The following is a 21,194-nucleotide window of genomic DNA, read 5'->3' as shown; positions in this document are numbered from 1 at the left end:
TTACGCCGAGTATCGATTTCCACTTCCCTTCGTTTCGAGCGCAGCAACGAAACACGACAATCTCGCGACAGTCGGTGTTGGGGAACACGCTTTTTTCATTAGCAGCCTGGATCGCTGCCACGATTTTGGAGCCTTACGAGAGCGAGCGCGGCTTACACTCGGGTATATAGAGTGTTACGGGAAAACAATTTGTTTTTCCATAGAAGCATCGCAATCTCGGATTGCGCTTCGGATTGCGCGGTGGATCGATCCAGCATACGACACGTTCTCAGACGGGATAATCGCGACGATCATCTGGCTCTCCTGAACACGCTTTCGTTTTTATCATCTTTTGCCTCTCTCACCGTTACTCTGCCCTCTATTTTAAGCGGAGGCCAATGTAGACGACGAATTATAGGCAGGGCGGTTCTATGCTCGATTTGCGTGCGAGATAGTCGTTACTGAAATAAGTTAAGTGATGGATGAACGTTTCTGATCGGAATCAACGAATCGAGACCTTGTCGTTGGATCACATTTGTCGGTATACCTGGTATTTTTCCGTACTCGACCTTCCAATCATTGTTGGTATTATTCCCAGACAACCAGGTAATTTTTCTGATATTCGAGACCATCGGGTATTGACAATATTATCGAGAGGTTATTTCACCGAGAGGATTGAGTAGAATTCGCAACTGTTTGCGAAATTCGCAGCCGTGTAGCCGATATAAATATAAATAGCAATTAATTCTGGAAGTATTACGCTTGCGGTAAACTAGGTGCCAAGAGCATATTTACATGCTCCAATTAAAGTTACCTCATTTCGCCGCCGTAACGATTGCAGACGTAGTTAGGAAACTTTTACTATTTTAACTTGTCTCCTCGTCCACGTTGCCGCGGGATCTTCGGGTATCAAAGAGCGCCGCATTATGGAACGGACGTAGGATTAGCCGGTCTGCTCTATCGAATGCTCGATCTTAAGACGCGACGTAGGTGATTTAAATTTATGCAGCCGCAATTCTGCTCGTAGACACACACACAGTGCTCTCCGGAACATGGGAAAAGCGGAAAAAGCGTTTGTCGATAACACTTACGGCAATGCTCTCTATACGTTTCGATAGCGCGCCGTCCGTTTCGATAATGCTTTGAAAGGGATAAAGTTCTATCCCCCGGCGCACCTCGAGGTCGTCCTCCCATGGAAAACGACGAGGGATAGAAGGCGTAACGAGCGGCTTTGAATCTCTTAAAAATTCGAGTCGTCAATTTGGAGGATTTTTCGCTTTAAAACTTAAACCGAACATACGAACTATACGATATGGATATTTCGGTCGTTTATTCTAATAACACGAATCGCCAACGTGAAACTGTTTGTGTTATTTTTATATTTAATTAATAAAAATTCTGAAAAAATGCTCTTTTTTTAAAAAGTTAAAGAATAAAGGGACATCGAAGATTATATTTTAAAATACTTTAAAAGCTAAACCAAAAGCGATGTGTTTCGGTATAAAAAAAGATTATGGAAATTGAGTACAGTCTCGTTGTCAGATGCAGTCCGATATTAATTGCCTTGCTTATACCTTTACTTTACTCTACCGGCTTATCAAGAACCGGTGCACCCGCGACGAAGCAGTCGTTGCTTACGAGGCGACGCGCGGCGCGACGCGTTGAGAGCAATAAATGACCATGCACCGGTGTCGGCAGATACGTCGCTCGCATAATTAAGGTCGCGTAATGGCGGCGGACACGATGCGATAATGCGAAATCGGCCGCCGTATTTTGCTGTCGAGAAATGGATCCTGTCAGCAGTCTCAATCGTAACACGAAAGACAGGAAGCTAGGCACCGTCCTCCCTATATCCATCGTCTTGCCGTCTTGTTTCCACTTGAGATTGCCCACTCCCTGCAATATTGGTTATAATACGTTATTTATACGATATGTTATTGTATACTTTCCTATCGAAATTACTCGTGTTCATGATAATAACCAGTTCCATAGTTCATTTAATTGCAAAACTGATAAATTTATAAACGAAGCGTTTTATTCGCACGAGTTTAACGCAAAACTAATAACACGGTATAAACCAACCGACCTATTAATACTAATTTATTGCGTTTAACAGAGTAGTGATTTAATAAATTAGTAACCAAAAATTTATTGATAGCACCAGTGAAATTTTAAAGAGAGAGAGGAAAAAGCGATGAATATTGAAACAACAAGCGGGTTATCCGCGCGTCACGATAGTCACGCGCGTTGCATTTCGTCCGTTTAACTCCGGCGACAGCAACGTTGATCTGCTTAACACCAGCTGTCGGACATGGAAGCGGCGATATTAAAAGGGATAAAGGTAAATGGAAACGGATCGTATCGCGCGCAACGGGTCGCGTTGCGGCAAAACGACGGCCGGTAACCGCCGCCAAATTACGGTATCGCAGCTTGACGTTGCATTATACGGCGGCCAATAAATGTTTCGAGCACGTCGATACTCCGCCAATTAACAGTATTCTCACTCGCATTAAAACGTACGGGCCACTTTTTGGTTTCAATATACGTTTGCCATTCGTGCCTATATTGTCAGAGGGGATTTCATCGTTTTAACGAGTAGCACTTGATTCTTGATTATCGTTAGTTTGTTCCCACGATTTAATAACATCATTTTCTCGAAATGAGATTATTTTCAAAACCGTCGCTGCTACTTTTATTGTGACTTTCATACAACAGTCACATAAATGTGTTCTCAATATATCCTTCATTCTCAATTCATATAGTGATATCTTTTATAACGAGTCTTTGTTTTTTAACAGAAAAATTTTTAAAGTGTCAAAATTGGATAATTATTATTACAAAATTCCTGAGAGTTTTAATTTCTTTATAAATTTACATGTAAATTAAATTTGTACTATATACATTTTGTTCTCTCTCTATTTTAAATTGCATTATTGTATGCGGTGTCTGGGAATCACCAGATGTTCGTTTATTTAGAGCACGCGTTTTCGCGGGATGCACGCCAGCGCGCGGCGAATGTACGTAAAGCTAAAATAATGCGCATCCCGTATTTTTACGCCTGCGAAGTTTCGCGGAGGGTTGCCGCTGTAAAATACGTCTGTCATCGGCGCGAGCGGGTCAAGGAAAACATCGTGCCCGAGGGTGGAAAAGTCGGGTGGATGATTTCGAGCGTGAGTTACGACGGGGCTACGCGAAGCGGAACGGAGCGGAGCGACTAACGCGAGATTAAAGGAAGCAGGGTAGAGAGACACAAAGTGGAAAACGCGGAGAGGTGTAGAGAAAGCGACGTCGATACCCGGCGAGAGGCATCGGCCTAGCGATACAGTTGGCGAGGGATCCGATAACTAAACCAATTATCCCGATGCCGATGAGGAAGTTTTAATCCGCTCTCTCCCGCCATCGTCGCCGCCGCGACCGCCGCGAATTTCTTGGCGTGGAAATTTTTCTTCCGACTATCTCGCCGCGATATCCACGCGCCCTTTGTCGAACATAACTTCCTTTCCTTCTTTGTCTACTATTCTTCACTTTTAAAACAATTTACGTCTATGATCGTTGAGTCATTATGATCGACTGAGAGCGACACCAAGCCTTCTCAGCTTCTATTTAAATCGTCAATATTACGGCGTAAGGCTTAAAATTCTCATTATGGACCGACACTGATGTGACATGTATTGTGACATGTATTCTTTTTAAGTGCATGTTATGACGTATGGGACCATTCTTTTGGTGGCGGTTTTTCTTCCAGTCTTTGCGGGCCTCACGGTGAATGCCTAATTAACGTCAAGGGTCCTCCCTTCAAGGACAGTGTGTTTTTGTGTAAAGAAAGTTTCAATGGGTAGGCGACGCCTTGCACACCCCGCAAGTCCCATTCGCCCGGAGTCCCCTTCCGGGGAGAGTATTTCCCTACCTGCGCGCGTTAAAAAAAACCACTAAAACCGGTTTTAGTGGATAGGCGACACCTTGCACACCCAGCGAGTCCCATTCGCCCGAAGTGTCGCTCGCCCGGAGTCCCCTCCCCTGGTCCCCCGGGAAGAGTATTTTCCTACCTGCTGTCAAAAAAAGAACGTCAAAACCGATTTTAGTGGATAGGCGACGCCTTGCACACCCCAGCAAGTCCTATTCGCCTGAAGTCTCACTCGTTCGGAGTCCCCTCCTTTGGTCCCCCCCCCCCCCCCGGAGACTATGAGATTTCCCTACCTGCTGTCAAAAAAAAGTCAAAACCGGTTTTAACCGCGAGCCTCCCAAGGAAGAAAACCGCCATCAAAAGAATGGTGCCATACGTCATAACATGCACTTAAAAGAACAATACAAGACATATATCAGTGTCGATCCACAATTTTAAGCCTTACGCCGTAACATATTGATCAATTACCGATTATTTTCCTCATATTCGACTATGATTAGTCTATTTCTTACTGCTTGAGGCTAAAAATCCTCATTGTGAACCGACACTCGCGCCACTTGAAATGACGTATATGTTTTGCAAATGGCGCGTCGAGGAAAGAGAGGAAAGAGATTTCGTCCGATTTGAAATTAATATTCAATGAAATCAAAATACGATATGGGAGAATCAAATTATATGTATTATTAATATACAATTTATACAGATATTGTAAACGTATAATATATTCGTTTCTTTAATTTGCAAATATTTAAAAAAATCGCAGAGATTTTCTTCGGCAAAAAAATACATCGGACGTGAAAGGGATATAGGCTTACTCATTGAAAGTCAAGGACAAACGGATTGACGGATGTGCCATAAGTGTACATAATTATCGCTTGTTCGATTTGTTAACATAACGAGGTATCTGACTGTCCATCAATCTAGCAAACGTTCAGCGTCCACCGCCTCCATCCGGCGATATCCATGAAACGCGTTTGCTGTTTTGACCATACCGCAATAGCTCAAATTACGCGTATGTGCATTGTGTCATTCGATAACTGTGAATGCGATACGTCGACAGATGCTCTGAAATCTATACCCCGAACTCGAGCTACAGACGGCTCGCTTTTGCGCATAACGCAATATTGCCGAGAAGTGGAGCAGGAGATCAACCAAAAAGAAAAAAAAATGGAAAAACAAAAAAATAACGCAGGCGCGAAGAGCGGGAGTATCGAAAGGAGGCTTTTATCGGACCGGAACGAACGATGTTTCCGAGAATGCTCTTTTTTTTTTGTCGTTGATACCTCCAGGTATTCATGTCATTCGACCATTCATAGTTGAGTAATCAAACTTTAACGTCACAGCGCTCGGCGCGCCCGGCGATCCGGTCGAAATAGGTTCGATGGAGATTGATCGCCCCGGCCATTTGCGGTTCGCGCTAAGTCGCCCAATCGGATCTATCTACGTCCACTCGTGGCGCAACGTGCGAAATTAGATCTTCGTTCCATTACATCGCGGTGGAACAAAAAGAAATTCCGCCAGATGCAGCCACATTTGTCACGATTTGCACGAGGTGTGCGCGCGCGAGACGTGAATTTTCTCTCAAAATCCTTCTTCCCGGGAATGTCATCGGCACATTTGAAGATAAAATAAGAACGGGGCCTGGGGGATAGGTAGGGGAATTCTATTATTCGATAACGTTGTCTTTTCGTCTGTCAATCTGTGATTTATCTCAAAATGCTCCTTCCAATCTTAATTTTTGTGAATTTAAACAAACGCCACCGTCAATGATAATTTTCACGTTTATTAATGGAAAGATATTAATGGCATTGTTCCATGATCATTTGCGATGGTCTCCGTGCTTCTCGTTGCGAAAACATGACATCCGCGACATCCTCGTTTTAATCTCCTTTCATATATAATTTAATATACGTGCAATGTTGATTGTCTCTTATTTGCTCACAGGATTATATTGGAGAGCTCATATAGATTCGTCATATAGATTCGGTGACGCGTTTAGCTATGAGGCTTTTGGGACCGAAATGCCAGGGGTGCTACATAAAAATGAAAATATTTTCGGAGAAAAGCCGTAAAATTGATTTTATAAAAAAATATTGTATTTTTAAAACATTATTTTTATTAATTATAAATTATTTAATTATTTGCTCTTGTTCCTAAATCCGTAAATTTTAGCTGTTTAATAAACATTAAAAAACTATTTGATTATTTGTCGCGATCTGTATTAAATATTAAAAAACTTGATTATTTACCGTTTATTCATTAGGAGGAAAGAGGAGGGGGCGAGATTTGAGGCGCTCGAAGATCACAAACTCCTGGATGCAAATTTTATAAAAATATAAAATGCCCTGCATAGACCCGCGTAAAATCCAGCAGAATGGACTTGCGAGAGGAACTTTCATTTAACTGATGATACCGTTACGTTCGGCAATTTTTCAAGATCGCACGCGCGTTTCTCACGTTTTCGCCCCGTAGCGAATTACCCGGGACGGGTACACGGCTTTACATGTCGCGATCGATTTTGCGGTGGAAACTAATTGCACGCGCAATTCCGAGAATTCTTTGTGTTTAACTCGCGGCCACGGACGAGCTTCCACCGCCGCGCGCCGTCGCGTCGTAACGCGTAATCTTCCGGGTTTCCATTGCCCCATGGCGCGTCCGAGAAGAAAACCGAACGCGCGCCGGCCATTGCGTTCCCGTGCGCGCAGAGGGTCTTTACTGCCCCGACCGAACAAACTGCACTTTGCAGGGTAATCATTTCTCTGAAAGGATCACTGATCCGTGACTTACATTCATTCCCGACATAACATAACGTTACGGCCGACTTTCTCTCTCTCTCTCTCGAGATAGTTTTTCCCGGCACATTTAAACGTAAAAAATATCAGTTTCTAGAATCAGTCGGAAACGTCACGTCTCCCTATGACGGTTTTCTAATTGAGTTTTTCTTATTCGAGGATAGAGAAAGATTTTATTATCGTGATGTCCGAATAATTTTAACATTCCCGCGATCTCAGTATTAAAAATATCGGGAAACGCGAGTCGCGGCATTTCATGCTCGAACAAAAGCGATACTTCACATTCGAGGCTCGTATTTTTTTTAACAGGGATTATATTCTTTCGCGCTCGTAATCTATTAATTCTCGGAACGGAATTCGATGCCTCACAATAGTTTAATTCGATCACGCGGGTGAACGAGGAGGGAAAGGGAAGATTTCTTGAGGTTTGAGTTCCATTACGTGATTCACGTGTGATTCATACTTTGAAATACAAATAAAGGGTGCATACGCGCGATGCAGCATTCAAGGGTTACGAAATCCAAGGACGAAGCTAACGACCACATCGTGTTATCCTCATTCCCTCTCCTCCTCGGGGGACCCTCGGCGGTGCTTCCTCCTTCCGAGATGAATAGCCCGGAGAAAGTCGGGCGCTTCAAGGTTGTCGTGACGGTGCAGTGTGTGCCGTCGCGGTGCTGTTACATTGTATTAACGCGCCGCCTATTCGTCGTCAGCCGGATATCCCGACGACCGCTAATGTACGTCGTCTGAAAAACCAGCAATAATTTCTTGGCAGTTGCCCTTCCTGCTCTCCCTCTTCCCTCGCTCTACATGCTGCTCTCTGGAAGAGTGGTATCCACTTTTATTCTTCCTCCACACATCAGGCTAGTTTCAAACCCGCAAGGAAAAAAAACTGTGCCGTTCCCGTCTTATCCCCTCGTCATCCTCTTTGGGTCGAACGGCTCTTTTCATCGAAAAGGGTGGCGAGGGGGTAAAGCGGCGACGGAGAGAGTGGCGAGGGAGTAAGACGGCGGGAACGGCGACACGAACGACCTTGATGAAGCGCCCAAGGACTTGCTCCAAGCTATTCATCCCGGAAGGAGAGAGCATCACCGAGGGTCCTCCGAGGAAGGGGGGTAATGAGGAAAACCCAACGCGGCTATTAACTTCGTCCTTGGGTTTCGTAACCCTTGAATGCTGTAACGCGCGTATGTACCCTTTGTTTGTATATTACAAGGTATGGATCCATCATCTTTTTTTTCCTTGCGAGTTCGACACGGCCGAGGAGGGTGGCGAGGGGGTAAAGCGGCGGGTACCGTTTTTTTTTCTTGCGGGTTTTAACCTGACGTATAGAGGAAGAAAGAAATGGACACCATTCTTACCGAGGAAAACCATATAAGAAATAACCAAGCATGATTCACGATATTCAAGAAATAATGAGACGCATACGAAATAATTGAGAGGCCATAATTGCGCGCATCTTGCGTATTTCGTACCAAATAAACGCGGCCGGGTTCTCTATCTCTTACCCGTTCTTTTTCTCTTCCTGGTCCTCATCGCACCGCTGCAAATCAACCGCGGTAAACCAATCGCTGCTCAAGCTCTCCGGTAAGAGGGTACTCCGAGCCTTCGAAGTAGAGAGTGGATAAGCGAAGGGGTAAGGCAGCGAAAGCGGCATTGTCTTTTTTTTTTCCTTGCGAGTTTCGGCACGGCCCTACGTGTGGAAAGAAACTTTGATGACCTTTATGATCGAGATTTTCATAAGAGAAAGAGAGAGTCCGTGGGGTCAACCCTGTGGGAACCCTTGATCCGAGGGGTCTGACTGGGGATCAGGGGAGTCGAGCAGGTAAAAAATATTTCACTTTTAAGGACGAAAGAGGAGAATGCCCCAGGCCTCGCGTACTCGGAAATACCGCCGTGATTTAAGTGGCCGTGCGGTCACACTTCGGAAAGTTGCGGAAACATTAAAAAACGGACACTTCTCTCGGCCTCTGAGAGACACCCGAGTATAACTCGCGGTAAAGCAGCGCGCACACGCCGGATTACGGTACTCCTGCACAAAGAGAGAATTTCTCTCCGTGTATTGTTGCGCAGCTGAGATATTCCGTTTCACGTGCGCATTTTCTGTTTGCCCTCTTTTGTTACGCGGAACGCTGAACAGTAATTCGGGGCGAAAAAATTAACTCCCATTTTGCCGCGGACAACTTTCATTAATGTAAAGTAGTTTAATGTTAATTACACATTGGCGTGAAATTTTTACGGCGCGCGATGAATTCGCGAGCTGTGCTGCAGCGTGTCAAACCTGATTTTAGAATGCATCCGCAGTGTCGTTTCAAGGATGTGCAAAACAACCGTTGTCGTGTAAATTGAGGCTGGAATACCGACGGTTTCCTAATCGACGTCCCGTTGAGTTTGGCAGAAATTTTCCCCAATTTTCTCCAATTCGCGAGAAATGTCGGTCGGTCGGACTGTCCCTGCGCACGAGCGCGAATTCATTTACCTGACGGTTACATACTCCACGTATGAGGCTGCAACACCGTCGAGCGTCGTGTAATGAAATCAGCATTTCGCTTGCACGCGGCTAAAATGGACTGACTTAAAATGCATGCAGGATTTCGCTGACTACGTGGCTGCGCGAATCCGCTGAGAATTTTCGGTCTGCTTGATTTCACCGTTATATCTACATCACTCACACCGCCGCGCGATATCGCCGCCTTCATCAGTCACGAGTAAACATTGGCGACAGCTGATTTGCTAATTGGTCCCGTACATCTGAGCCTAGCCTTTGGATATCCGGGCACACAATCGCCATAGAGGCGCTAATGCGGCCGCAAATAGCGCCGGTAAATTGCCAATCCTGCGATTAATCGAATTTGATTGGATCTTCGCGTGAAACTCGATTGTGCAGGCGCATCCGAAGTATACTTTTATGATCGATTGCTCGTGTGAGAGAAATTTGGCGTTAATCTATATTTGGAATGTATAAGGCCCGTTATATACAGATGTTGTAAAGTCTCGCAGAGGGGATCGGTCGAAGAAGGTACTTTCAAATGTGTCCGAATACACAAACCTCGGGAAATACTATGTAAATTGCGGCTGTTTGTAATGATAATCTATTTTAATTTATAAACAAGACTCTAGGATGAAAGGGTTAAAGTTTAACTATGTTTAACTATCTGCAGTGTTGCACATCGGATATTCAACTTAACGTCGGTTGGTGCGGACGGGGGGAGATAATTGCATCAGCACGTTGCGGTGCCCCCGGAGGGGTACAAGGCGTACTCTGTTTCGTGACAAAAATAACAGGATTTCCGGCAATGATGATGTTCTCTGTATAGCATTTATCATATTACTTATGTAAAATGTAGCCGCGCATACGCCCTAAAAAGGCCAAAACCAAATGGCGCAAGTGACCGGAAGGCATGCATAATATTTCTATTGCACGCATTTAATTTACGGTCTAACGAATTGCGCAAAAACGCCAAAGTGAAAAGTTTCGAAATGGGTCTCGCGTGGGCGCGCATATAATTAAGCGAATTTCTCCGACTCTGCTCGCGAATATTTGCGAGCGCGCGACGACCAGTCGTTGTCATCGGATATATCGAAATTGGATTTTCTCTTCTTCGGCTATTACCCTCGACTGGTGCGGGTTAATCTATCAACGTCAGCCACGTTATCCATTGTTACTAACACTCGGATTCAAGAACTCGGCCAATAGGTATTACGTGGCTAATGTTATGCAACTCTGCGGCACGTGTAAAAGTATCGGAATAATTACCATCAATATAATCAATAAAAGACATTTGAAGGGCATTCGACTTTTGGATACTTACAAAAGGCATATCACAACTATCTGGAACCAACAGACAACTTTGATTCTCCTTGAAATATATTAACTTAAACTGAAAAATTTAAGCAACATGTGTTTTTTTATAAGTGATTATTTTGAGCTTTAAGGAGTGAAATAAATACTCAAAGTTAATACTTATATTTGATTAAGTAATTATTTATTAGAAATAGAAAATACGTTTTAAAACTTTGATAATTTGTTATGTACTTTACATAACTGTATAATTAAGTTTTCTAAAAACTTAATATTTCTCAAAATATTTTTCTCCACCATCATCATTATTTTTGTGAAACTATATTTCTTCTCTGAATAGAGAGAGAAATTAAAAACTATTTTATGCTAAATTTATCCGTACCCGACCCCAGGCCCAAAGAAACTCAAAGAGATCAAGGACCCACGAGAGTTTCACTTCCGTGAAAATCATAGTTACTCCCAAGGTAACATTATTATAAGCGACGTGTTCTTCGTCGCCGCTTATCATAATATTACAAAGCGAAAATGGCTTGAGTCGCCCTTTATATACTGTCGTCCCCTCCAAGAGAGCCTCCCTCTTTCCCACTGCACCTCACCCCTCTCACACTGTAACTTCTTAAATGCATCTTGTCCTAGCCAATCATCTGTGCTTTTCTTAGCTTGTGCTGTTCTTCCCCTTCTCTCATACGCACCCCCCCACTTGTTTTCCCCTCTTCTCCTCCCCCCTTTCCCATCTCGTTTTTCCAAGGGCCTCTCGCCCCCTCCAAGAGACAGGGCCCTCAAATAGCGGGGCGGCCAGACGTCCAACAACACGAGACTTTCGATGCCCCCGGTCGAGACATAGACGTGTTACAGATAGCCGCGCTTTAACGAAAATCTCGCTTTTCATATTATCTCATTGAGAATTTATTTTATATTTCAATTATATCTAAATTTGTTTAATTTTTGTCAAATATTATTTAAGAATTTTATTTCGTCAAAACTGTTGTACGAATCGTCTTAATTATTACGAAATTTCCATCAATTCATAATACAATTAATTATAATACAATCTTTTCATAGTTTGCCTATCGGGACACGTTTGTTTTTCCAAACAATTGTGACACGTCTCTTATGGAGTGCATCGGTAATGATCCTAATGGATTCTTTCGCGACGCTAAGCTCGAAATTCGCACACTGCTCATTTGAATAATTCGTATTGTTCATATCCCGCTAGCAAAAACGCTGTTTTCAAGAATACCATCACTGCAAATTTATCATTTTGTTATTCCCGCATATCGTTGCATTTGAGAGTTTTATTTAATTTCAAAACGTATTTATCGTCAATTTCTGCCATTGTTTATTTATTTGTTTATTGGTGTCACGACTGCGAGATATATTGCGTTGCATCGATCAACTTTGTTAATAATGTTAAAACGTGCCTTTAGCATATTCATGGTGGTGCAAAATTGCAGTGTACAGATTGCAAATAATATCCGGCGCACTCAGACTAACAATTTACTTTTCGTTCCTTTCTTCTGTTTGTATGCGCAGATTATAAGCATTAGAAAATAATGAATCGCGATATATATGGGCTACAGGCAGTGTTCCACATGCGTTTTATGCGAGACAGTTTAATGCCTTATGAATAAAGGTAATAGGCTGTCTTGTTTTTGCACTTTAAGGAGGTCGCCCTTCACCGAGTTCCTTCCAATAACACGGCGCACTTTTCGTTAAAAGTAAAGCCTCTCTCACCTCGCTCTTCCAATCTATGACTGCGCGGATTCAAGACGATTCATTAACGTTAAATAGCTAATTGAACACAATTACGTAATTGCGATATTAAACAAATATATAAATTGATATTTTTCAACAATATTATTGGTAATTATTATCTGTTTTCGGTGGCGTTAATGAAAATTATTGCGACAGTTATTGCAGTAACTGTGTGTCTAGGCATTTTCATTTACAATTATTTTTTAATTCTAACATTTTCATCGTTTTGCAGACATTATTGTATCTGGTTCATGTAATTGTGAACTTATCTAATATTTTGTATCTATCGCAATTATAGTGAGCAAATAGAATTCTAAGAAGATTATTACACCAATTATTTTTGCGAATTGTTACAGCAGTTATTATCATTTTTAATGCAATTGAATTATTTTGTGATATTATTTATATTACATTTAATGCTATTTATTGTGACGCTTTTAAAAATTTCGATAAAAAATCTGAAAAGTAGATATATACTAGAACAGTAAAAGGAGAAGGATTGGAGGATTCCATACACATATTTTCTCTCTCTCTCTCTCTGTATCTCTCTCTTTCTATCTTTTTTTCTCGTATAATAAATTAAAATCCTAAACATCGCCACAACGACGCACACTGCGCATTTTAAACTTATGCAAGCACTCAGCGCCACGTCTCGCTGCATTATCAGTATCTCGTAAAAGTGTGGAGTGTATGTCGTCGATGTCATCTTCCATCGAAAAGCCCCCCCAGGCAATTTTATCCCCTCTCGTGCTCGCTGTCGATTTACTTCCGCGAGCCGTCGTTTCGCGAGTCGCTTTCTCTTTCCTCTCTCCCTTTTTCCTCTCTCTCTCTCTCTCTCTCACTCTCTCCCACTCACTTTCTTTTTTCCCCAAGACGCTGATGCTCGTTTTCGCTGAAAAATGAGCGTTTCTTGCGGCCGCGCGGTCGTTCGTCGAATTGCGAGTCGTAAATTAGCTCGCGCTCCAGACGGACGTCGGCGAAGGGGGGAAAAAAATACGTTCTGGAGCAGAAATCCTTCCCCCTTGGATGGATGCGCGTAGGAGAGACAGACAGGTAGTGTAGGTGTGCTGTAGGGAGGGAAAGGGAAAAGTGAAAGAAATTCGACCCCTTCGAGCTTGAGTGCGAACGCCGTTTGATCCTTACTTTTCGTTGATCCTTACCGGCGCGATGTTTCTGCATCAATCTCCGGTCAAGTTTCGGCGTGCCCCCTCGAGCTCGATCAGCGTCGAACGAGCTGTTGCACACATAGACGGTTACAAATTTCTCCCGGGGAATTTGTTCAAGGGGAAAACACGCTGTTGCTTCATACACGGTGTATGAGAATTCGTCAGTGGTTTCTTATTCATGTTATTGCCGATCGTGAAAAATTAGAAAATGCATGATATATATATATTTTTTATTTCCGAATATGTATATGTATATACCTGCATCACGTGAGTTAAATAAATGGGAAGAAAATAGACTAGGAGAATATTTTTATTATAATTATCTAATTACTTCGATTACATTCTATTACGAATCTTCCTCTCGAAACGGTCGGGACACGAAATATATATGTATATAGCTTTTATTAAATAGGCTTCAATCTCATTAGTGCAAATCTTAGTAAGGAAACTCATCGCGGCGACGTAACCGGTCGCTCTTGCGTGCAATAGGGAGAGAAGCCCGGAGACTCTTGCAATTTAATATTACTAAGAAACTGCATAAATAACGCACTTAAGTATCCCCCGCATACTTCGAAACGTACGCCGTGATAATGAACTTTCACGCGGTACAACATGTTGCATTAATAATAACTTCAGTATTGTGCGCGAATAAGGCACTTACGTGCCCGCGTAAGAACTACTACCCGATAGAAGAACCCCTTGTAGTTCGACGGCAACTTCGAGCCACCGGTAAGTGATTACCGATACGGCACCTGAGGGTTTCCTCCCGCTTAAGGTTCTCCAAGGATCCCCGCAGGTATCCATACCTCTCCCCGGCGAGAGATTGGGAAGTTAGTTCTAACGTTGTCGTGTAACGCGCGCGCACACTCTGCTCTTACGTTTACGCGTCGCGTTTGCGCCGTTATATTGAATGCGCACCAACAAGCCCATATCAATGCGCCCCGGTTACGGCAAACTCTTGAGAAACGCGCGACGCGGAAGCGCCGCCGGCGTCAACATTTGGACGGAATCTCAGTTTCTCTCCGCCGGAATCTCGCCGTTTGTTGCGAACCGGGATCGGGGACAAACAGTAGCGCGCTATTGCAATATCTAACGTAATGTCCGCTTAAATATTTGATTTATCTGAAATCGATACACACGACGACGGCGACGGCGACGATCCGACTCTCCGTCATCCTGTGTAAGCGAACATTTTGAGCCTTATATATTTGCTAAAGCGCACACGATCATTCGATAAAAGTACCAGTTTTTTTCCTTTCTTCTTAGTTACTTTTTCACCGCACACACTGTCGTTATTCACATTTTATTTATCTTAAGTCGGACGTCTTAAGTCGGACGGTTAAAATGTGATTACGGCTCCTTAATTATTTCACGAATGATGAGTTTACTCTGAAATCGATGTAACAGGCGAATTATACCGAACACGAATTTTAGGTATTTAAATTGATCAGTCGTTATCGTCTCGCTCGTTACGAATCGCAATCAATCTGAAAACCAGCACACGAAACGAAATATTCCATATTTGTTGTTCGTGATCCTGTCATCCTCAAATATTTATTGTCCGCAATAATTAATGTGCAATCTAATGCGCTTCTAATTTTACAATTACGATTAATTATTCATGATTATTCTAATAAATGTGAGAGTATTGCTTTGATTATTATACGCACATATATACAGACTATTCTAAACTGCTTTCGGCATGTAATATGAATACGTATTGCACAATTGCGATTAAATTTATTAGCAATTAAATTGGCCCGTTATTTAATTAATCTCGTATCTATATTTTTTCTCGTATTTTTTTATTGCCGTCGTAATACATATCTAACGTTGCAAAGACGAGTTTCAAATTCGTCAGAGAATCTATGACTAAAATGAAGACCGGTGGTTCCAGAATCCATGCCGTATATTTCTCATGCACACAAGTTTCTCGAGAAGGCAAAACGGTGAAAGAGGGGAAAAGGGGGAAGGAGGGAGGGATGGAGTGAGAGAGAAAACGGGAAGCGCAGGCGGTGATGTAAATTTTCCATTCGCCGCATCCCTGACCGCCTAGTCCCCGTCTGCAAAATAATTTATGTGTATGCGGCTTTCTTGGGTTTCAGGGGAGCATCCGGCGGCCATGCAGCACGGAAACTCCAGCAACAGCGGCGCGGCCACGAGGACGCTCGCGTTACTCCTGTTGCTCCTGCACGCCGGCTCCTTCGCGAGGTGACTGGTCGATCACGAGGCGCTGCAGTAAGAGAGTAACGGCCGATAGTTTCACCCAAGCGAGATCGGGAGGAGAGAGAGGGGCGACGACGTGGCGAGGGAGGAGAGACCACCCAGGAGGGTGCATGGAGGAGACGAGGCGAGAAGCACCACTAACCACTCCGTGCTAACCGTCACCTGCCAGACTTTATAAATCAGCAGATTTCTTCAGATCTTCTTTCCGTATTGCGCAACAATCGGCTCACCGGGGGTGGAAAAGTGCGCGGAGAGATGGAGGAGAGAGGACGATGTGTGCGCACACCAGCGACCGCTTGTAACAAAGAGCTTCACTGGCTTTACTCTCGCTCCTCCACGATGACGAAACCAACCGAGGCCAGTGTCCGGCTCGATTTTTCCTTAAAACAACCATCGTGTCCGTGTGTGTCGTTGCCGTCGTGACGAGACACTCACGCTACAACGATCGAAAATAACAACGTGTAAATCCGAGACGACGTGCGAATTCGGAGGATGTGTAGACTAGACGACGGGGCGAGGATCTCCTCGGGCGACGAGAGAGAACATTCCGCGAAGGACGAGAGTGAACGTTCCGTTAGGACGAACGGAAGGGTTCCAATGCGCTTTGACGGGGACGAATGATTTCTCTTACGTCGACGTTCACGCGCATGCGACGGTGGAATTAGCATTTCCTTTTCCCCGGTGATCGCGTAGACGTGCAAGATCTATCGGCGGCGAGCGCAGCTGACTGTCGCGGATTTCAAGAGGTAAGAACCAACCGTGTGTTTTCATGTGTCCGGTCGGACTAACCGGGCGACCCAGATACGCCACGCAAAACCGCCGCCGTGGAATTCCACTCAATTTCTGGTCGCCGGATGCGGTATTGCTTCTTCCGCGAGGAGAGAACAAATATTTTTGGGGTTCGTCGGACTTATCCCCCCCGCAGTCGCGCAAACTTTCGAGATGTGTATCTATACATATGCCGCCGCCGCGTCATACGAGCGTCTCGTAAGCCCGGATGTGCACTCCGACCTGCCTGTAAAACTTTGCGTCACCTCCAGCTTTCGAATGCAATTTCTTTTCAATCGCGGATGCGCGCACATTGTATATGTATGTACGCAATCTCATATTTTATATTAGAGAATGTTATCTTTGCTATTAGAACACTGAGACGCCGAGTTTAAGATATGATATTTTAAATTCGATCTACATATCTCTCTCAATGTGCAGAATAATCATTTTATATCTTTGGAAAGACATAAAGTATCTGACTAATTTTTATCCCCACATCGAGGGATACAACGCGGGCGAGAAACATAAATCGTGCAGGTGAGAAAAACGTTATAATGTAAATTTGTTATTGTAAATTGTGCATCGCTCTCTTTATCTACTTATAAAGACCGCCGCAACTTTTCTCGCCGTGGGGATTCTTACAAGCGGCTCTCTCGAGTTGATTCTTTCACGCGCGAAGAAGTTTCGCCGAATAAATATTTCTCTCAAACGCGCTCGCCGCTTACTACGGCACTATACGCTGACGGAATCGGCTACGACAATAATCGATTTTCGCCTTTCGCGCGAGAGACGAAAAAGCCACTGAAGTATCTCTGAATTATGCGGCCCGGGCCATGCGGAATTCGTAGAGCTTGGCAAGGGGAGGACGCCCGCAGTTTCGCCCCGGCGCGGCGGTTTCCCATTTGCATCTCAGGACGCCCGAATTTACGAGCCTGAGGGTCGTCGATCCTCGCTACGGACCACGAGACCGTCGCCGTATCCGTGTGCGTGTATGATAGACTCGATAAGTTATATAACTAAGCTCGACGTACCGTCGTTCGCGGGAGGGAAATATCGGCGTGGTCGATACGGGGGATTGAGCTGATATATTTTCGCGCTATTGTGTGCTAAGGCGGCGCGCGCTGAATATCTGCGTGTTTAATTAAAAATATTAATTTCTCTCACAGCTAAAAACCAAGGCTGCTCGGTTTCATTTTCGATTTTACTTTTATGCAGACACATTTGCGCGAATAATACTCTCTTTTTTTTTTCATTTTACTGATTGAGGACGTCGAGTTTGATCGTTTAATCTGTCGCATTCCGCATACATCAAATGTATATCAAATTAATTGCATTCCCATCCGAGATGATCGAGATTATATCACGTCGACGGTCGGCTTGTGCGGTCGCAGTTAACGCGACCAGCTGACGCGCTCGGAATGTTCTTCGAATAAAGTTCCACCCGGCGGCGTTCAGTTGCGGCATCCGAGCGGCGTCGACCCCGGGAAATATATCGGTCTCGCGGAAAGTGACAGAAAGTTTATCCCGGGGAAAACGGAAGCTCGCGGCGGCGGCACGCGATACCGCGGATACACGGATTAATTCGACGCGCGTGCTAAGCACCCTTGAGGGGATTTCGTCCGATTTCGATAGAAAGGCTCGGACTTTGGAGTCGCTGATGTCGACCCAGGATATCCGAAATCTGCGTTTGAAGCCTCTGAATATTTCAATTCGCCATCATCACCGATCTGCCTCGCGATTCGTATCTCATAATTACCCCCACGTCCGGGTGCGCATCATCCGGCACGCGATTATCATCGCGTCAAAACTGGAAGATCCTGCACGTGGAGCTGGCACGTCGAGCGGCAGCATTGCCGAGAGCGGACAGATTGACGTGAATGCGGAGAAAACGCTACGTGAGAACCGTGAATATTGTTATGGTGTTCCGACGACGACGGATGGAGCAGAGCGCGGGATGCGCCGAGGGAAAACACGCGTGAGGCACTCACAATGCGCGGCGGACTCGCGCTCGCTAAGATACCGTTAAGCTTTAAGTGATTAAAGAATCGTATCGTACTGGTCTATCCGTGTATACGTCTCCATAGATCTCCGATCGCGAGTGGGTCGGTCGTGTCGCAACCGACAGAAGTCCGTGGCGCGTATACATGCAGGCGTACGACTGCGGCGCACGACGTGGAAACGACGTTGTTCGCCGTCGTAACAATGCATTTATGGCGTACTTTCAAGGGATGTACACGGCGGTGCTAAACAAATATTCAGCCGCGAGAAAGACAGAGTTACAAATGATTGTGGAAAGATGTATTCGCGAAGAAGGCGTTCGGATGATTGATTATTTATCTAGATTTCTTCGTTGCATTGCTCTGTAAATGGTTAAAAATATGCGATGCACATGTTACGTTATACATTTCGTATTTGCATTTGCTGAAAAATCAGATTGGAAGAATAATCTATTCTTATGACAATTTGATATTAGTCAGTTTTTAAGATAATTCGATTATATTTTTTTTAATATTTTTTTTTACATTTATGTTATTCATTTATTTTCAAATTCATACTATTTCTTATATTGTATTTTAAATATTACACAAATTAAAACGGGCAACATGTAAACGTAGGAGTGAAACAGTAAAAAATAGATGGAAATTCCTGCGATGGTCACCGCTCTATCTTTCCGTCGAGTGAAAGCAGTGCCGAATATCGCCTTAAGGATTCGATTATATCCTCGCCTTGGATACGCATTATCAACGCCACGATCGACCCACGAATAGCCGTACTGTACATACCTTCTTGAATGTAAACGATAAACGATCGCTGTAACTCTCTTCGGCATGATTAAGAACCACGATGTAATTCTTTACTAATTCACACTCTTAGATCGATCGAGTGCTTCGAATCATCTAAAACGCAATCGTTACGCGAGACTTTTGTCATCAATGAGTATTGATAATCATGGCCTGCCGAAAAAAAATTTTGGACATTTTTTGGAACTTTAGCGAGTGAATTTTCCTGCTAAAAGTATAATAAGCGGATGAATGAGAATCTCCGAGTAAAAGAGAAAGAAAACGTTACATCGCAGCAGTACAATATTTGATCGCCATGATCATCGTGCTGAGCAGAATCAATTGGTACAGTATCAGAATAGACGGATTATCTACATCATCGAGCGAATCAGCCATCAGAGAAAAATTAGGAAACGACTTTCGAGAAAAAAGAAAAAAAGGTTAGCGAAGACGCGGCACGCAGCCTTGTAAATAAGAAGGATTTCCGATCGCGTTATTGTTACAGTTCGCCCGTGATGAACACCAGGGGTGCGCAAAGCACGAAGACCCTTCGCCCTTTCGCCCGTGCGTCTCACACCTCTCCTTTCAATAGAAGCAAGCACGCGAAAAGCACCAAAGTGCGAGCATATTAAATATTAATCCCTCCGCCGCCGCGAGGAGTAACTTTACTTTCAAAACTAAATTACAAGGGTAAAAAGGTGGAGCGCCGAGAGGTAATACCAGGAATTTCGCTGAGGTAGTGGTGGGATCGAACGATCCCCGGCGCGGAGCGCGATGAAATTTTGCGCACCCCTGAGTCTAATATCTGCCGGCGACCGAGGTGGTCCTCCGTTACGGACGAGAAGAGAATGCGCGACGTGGTTGTATGTTCCTGGAGAGGAGTTTCCCGACGAGACGCGTTCCCGACGAGCGGACGGTCGTTCCGCCGAATTCGGTCGTCGGGCACGAGAGAATGAGTTCCGCAAAATCACCGCAACCTCCCTCTTTTCCTCTCCCTTCTCATCCCATCACACACACACACACACACACATACACATACACACACACACACACACACACACAACTTCTACCCCCTGTTCCCTCCGACATGCTTTTTTATACGCTGAACGAGATCTGTCCTCGTTAGTACTTGTAAATGGCTTTTGCGCACAGGCGGGTGCCGCTAAAATCCTGCTTCTGTATATTCCGGAAAGATATAAAAAAAAAAAAAAAACACGGGACTCGGACGCGGGCGCGATTAATTGGCTCGCGCGCGTCCGAGTCGCAGAAGAAGAGCGAGAAGCGAACCGGTAGCGAATAAGTTGAACCCGATTGTACGAGATCAATTACTTGTTAGCACACGAGCGATCAGCGAGATACGCTCTTAGCGACACACTACTCGAAGGATGTTAAACTATCGAACGTACCATTAATGTATATATAAAGGAGCAGTAACGATTTATCGTTTATGTTGAATCCAATTGTACCAGAATTCCTAAAGACAATTAAAGGAGAAGAAATAACGGATTATTTGTGAGAGACACGCATACGGAGGATTCTCATTCTACGAGCCACTGCCACTGCGGCCGTCTGCGACGCATCCATTTTTTTCCCTATTTAAAAATCCGCACACGAAAAACTGGGTCGTTTATTTGCATAATATTTCCGTTTCGACAACGGTCACATTTTTAATTAAACGATCAAATATATTGAGTTCATTTTGAGGTCCAGATCGCTCTGCGTGCATAAAACGGGAATTGATAAATTTTTATCAATCTTGAAGATATTCTTTCTCTCTCTGTCGCATTCAGAAACTAAAGATGTAAAATGTTTCATTTCGACATGCTTTATTCACTTACCGATATTCCGCTGATATCGCGATTATTTTTCAGTAGTGAAAAATAACGGCTATATTCTGCGGCGCATGTATCTCCGTGCCGCGAAAGTACGCCACCATTCCGAAAAACACCCAGCTTATTTCAATTCTATCCTCCATTCCAGTTATCCGTTTCCTCTTCCCGCAGTTCCCGAATCACGCAG

The 21,194-nt window shown here is 44.1% G+C and overlaps 1 protein-coding gene across 3 annotated transcripts in view; it reads left to right on the top strand.

Annotated features, from left to right (window-relative positions):
• The window catches only part of LOC105454253 (hemicentin-1), a 205,171-nt gene extending 184,487 nt beyond the window's left edge, over nucleotides 1-20,684 (top strand). For all 3 annotated transcript variants that reach the window (XM_011696765.1, XM_011696766.1, XM_011696763.1), the window contains one exon: nucleotides 15,504-20,684. In XM_011696765.1, coding sequence (XP_011695067.1) covers nucleotides 15,504-15,613 — 110 coding nt within the window. In that variant the 3' untranslated portion in view covers nucleotides 15,614-20,684. The remainder of the gene's footprint in view (nucleotides 1-15,503) is intronic.
• Nucleotides 20,685-21,194: the final 510 nt, after the last annotated feature.

The sequence above is a fragment of the Wasmannia auropunctata genome, unplaced genomic scaffold (genome assembly GCF_000956235.1).
Source record: "Wasmannia auropunctata unplaced genomic scaffold, wasmannia.A_1.0 LD335987.1, whole genome shotgun sequence".
NCBI classification, from domain to species: Eukaryota; Metazoa; Arthropoda; class Insecta; order Hymenoptera; family Formicidae; genus Wasmannia; species Wasmannia auropunctata.
This window is presented reverse-complemented; position numbering and strand designations above follow the sequence as displayed.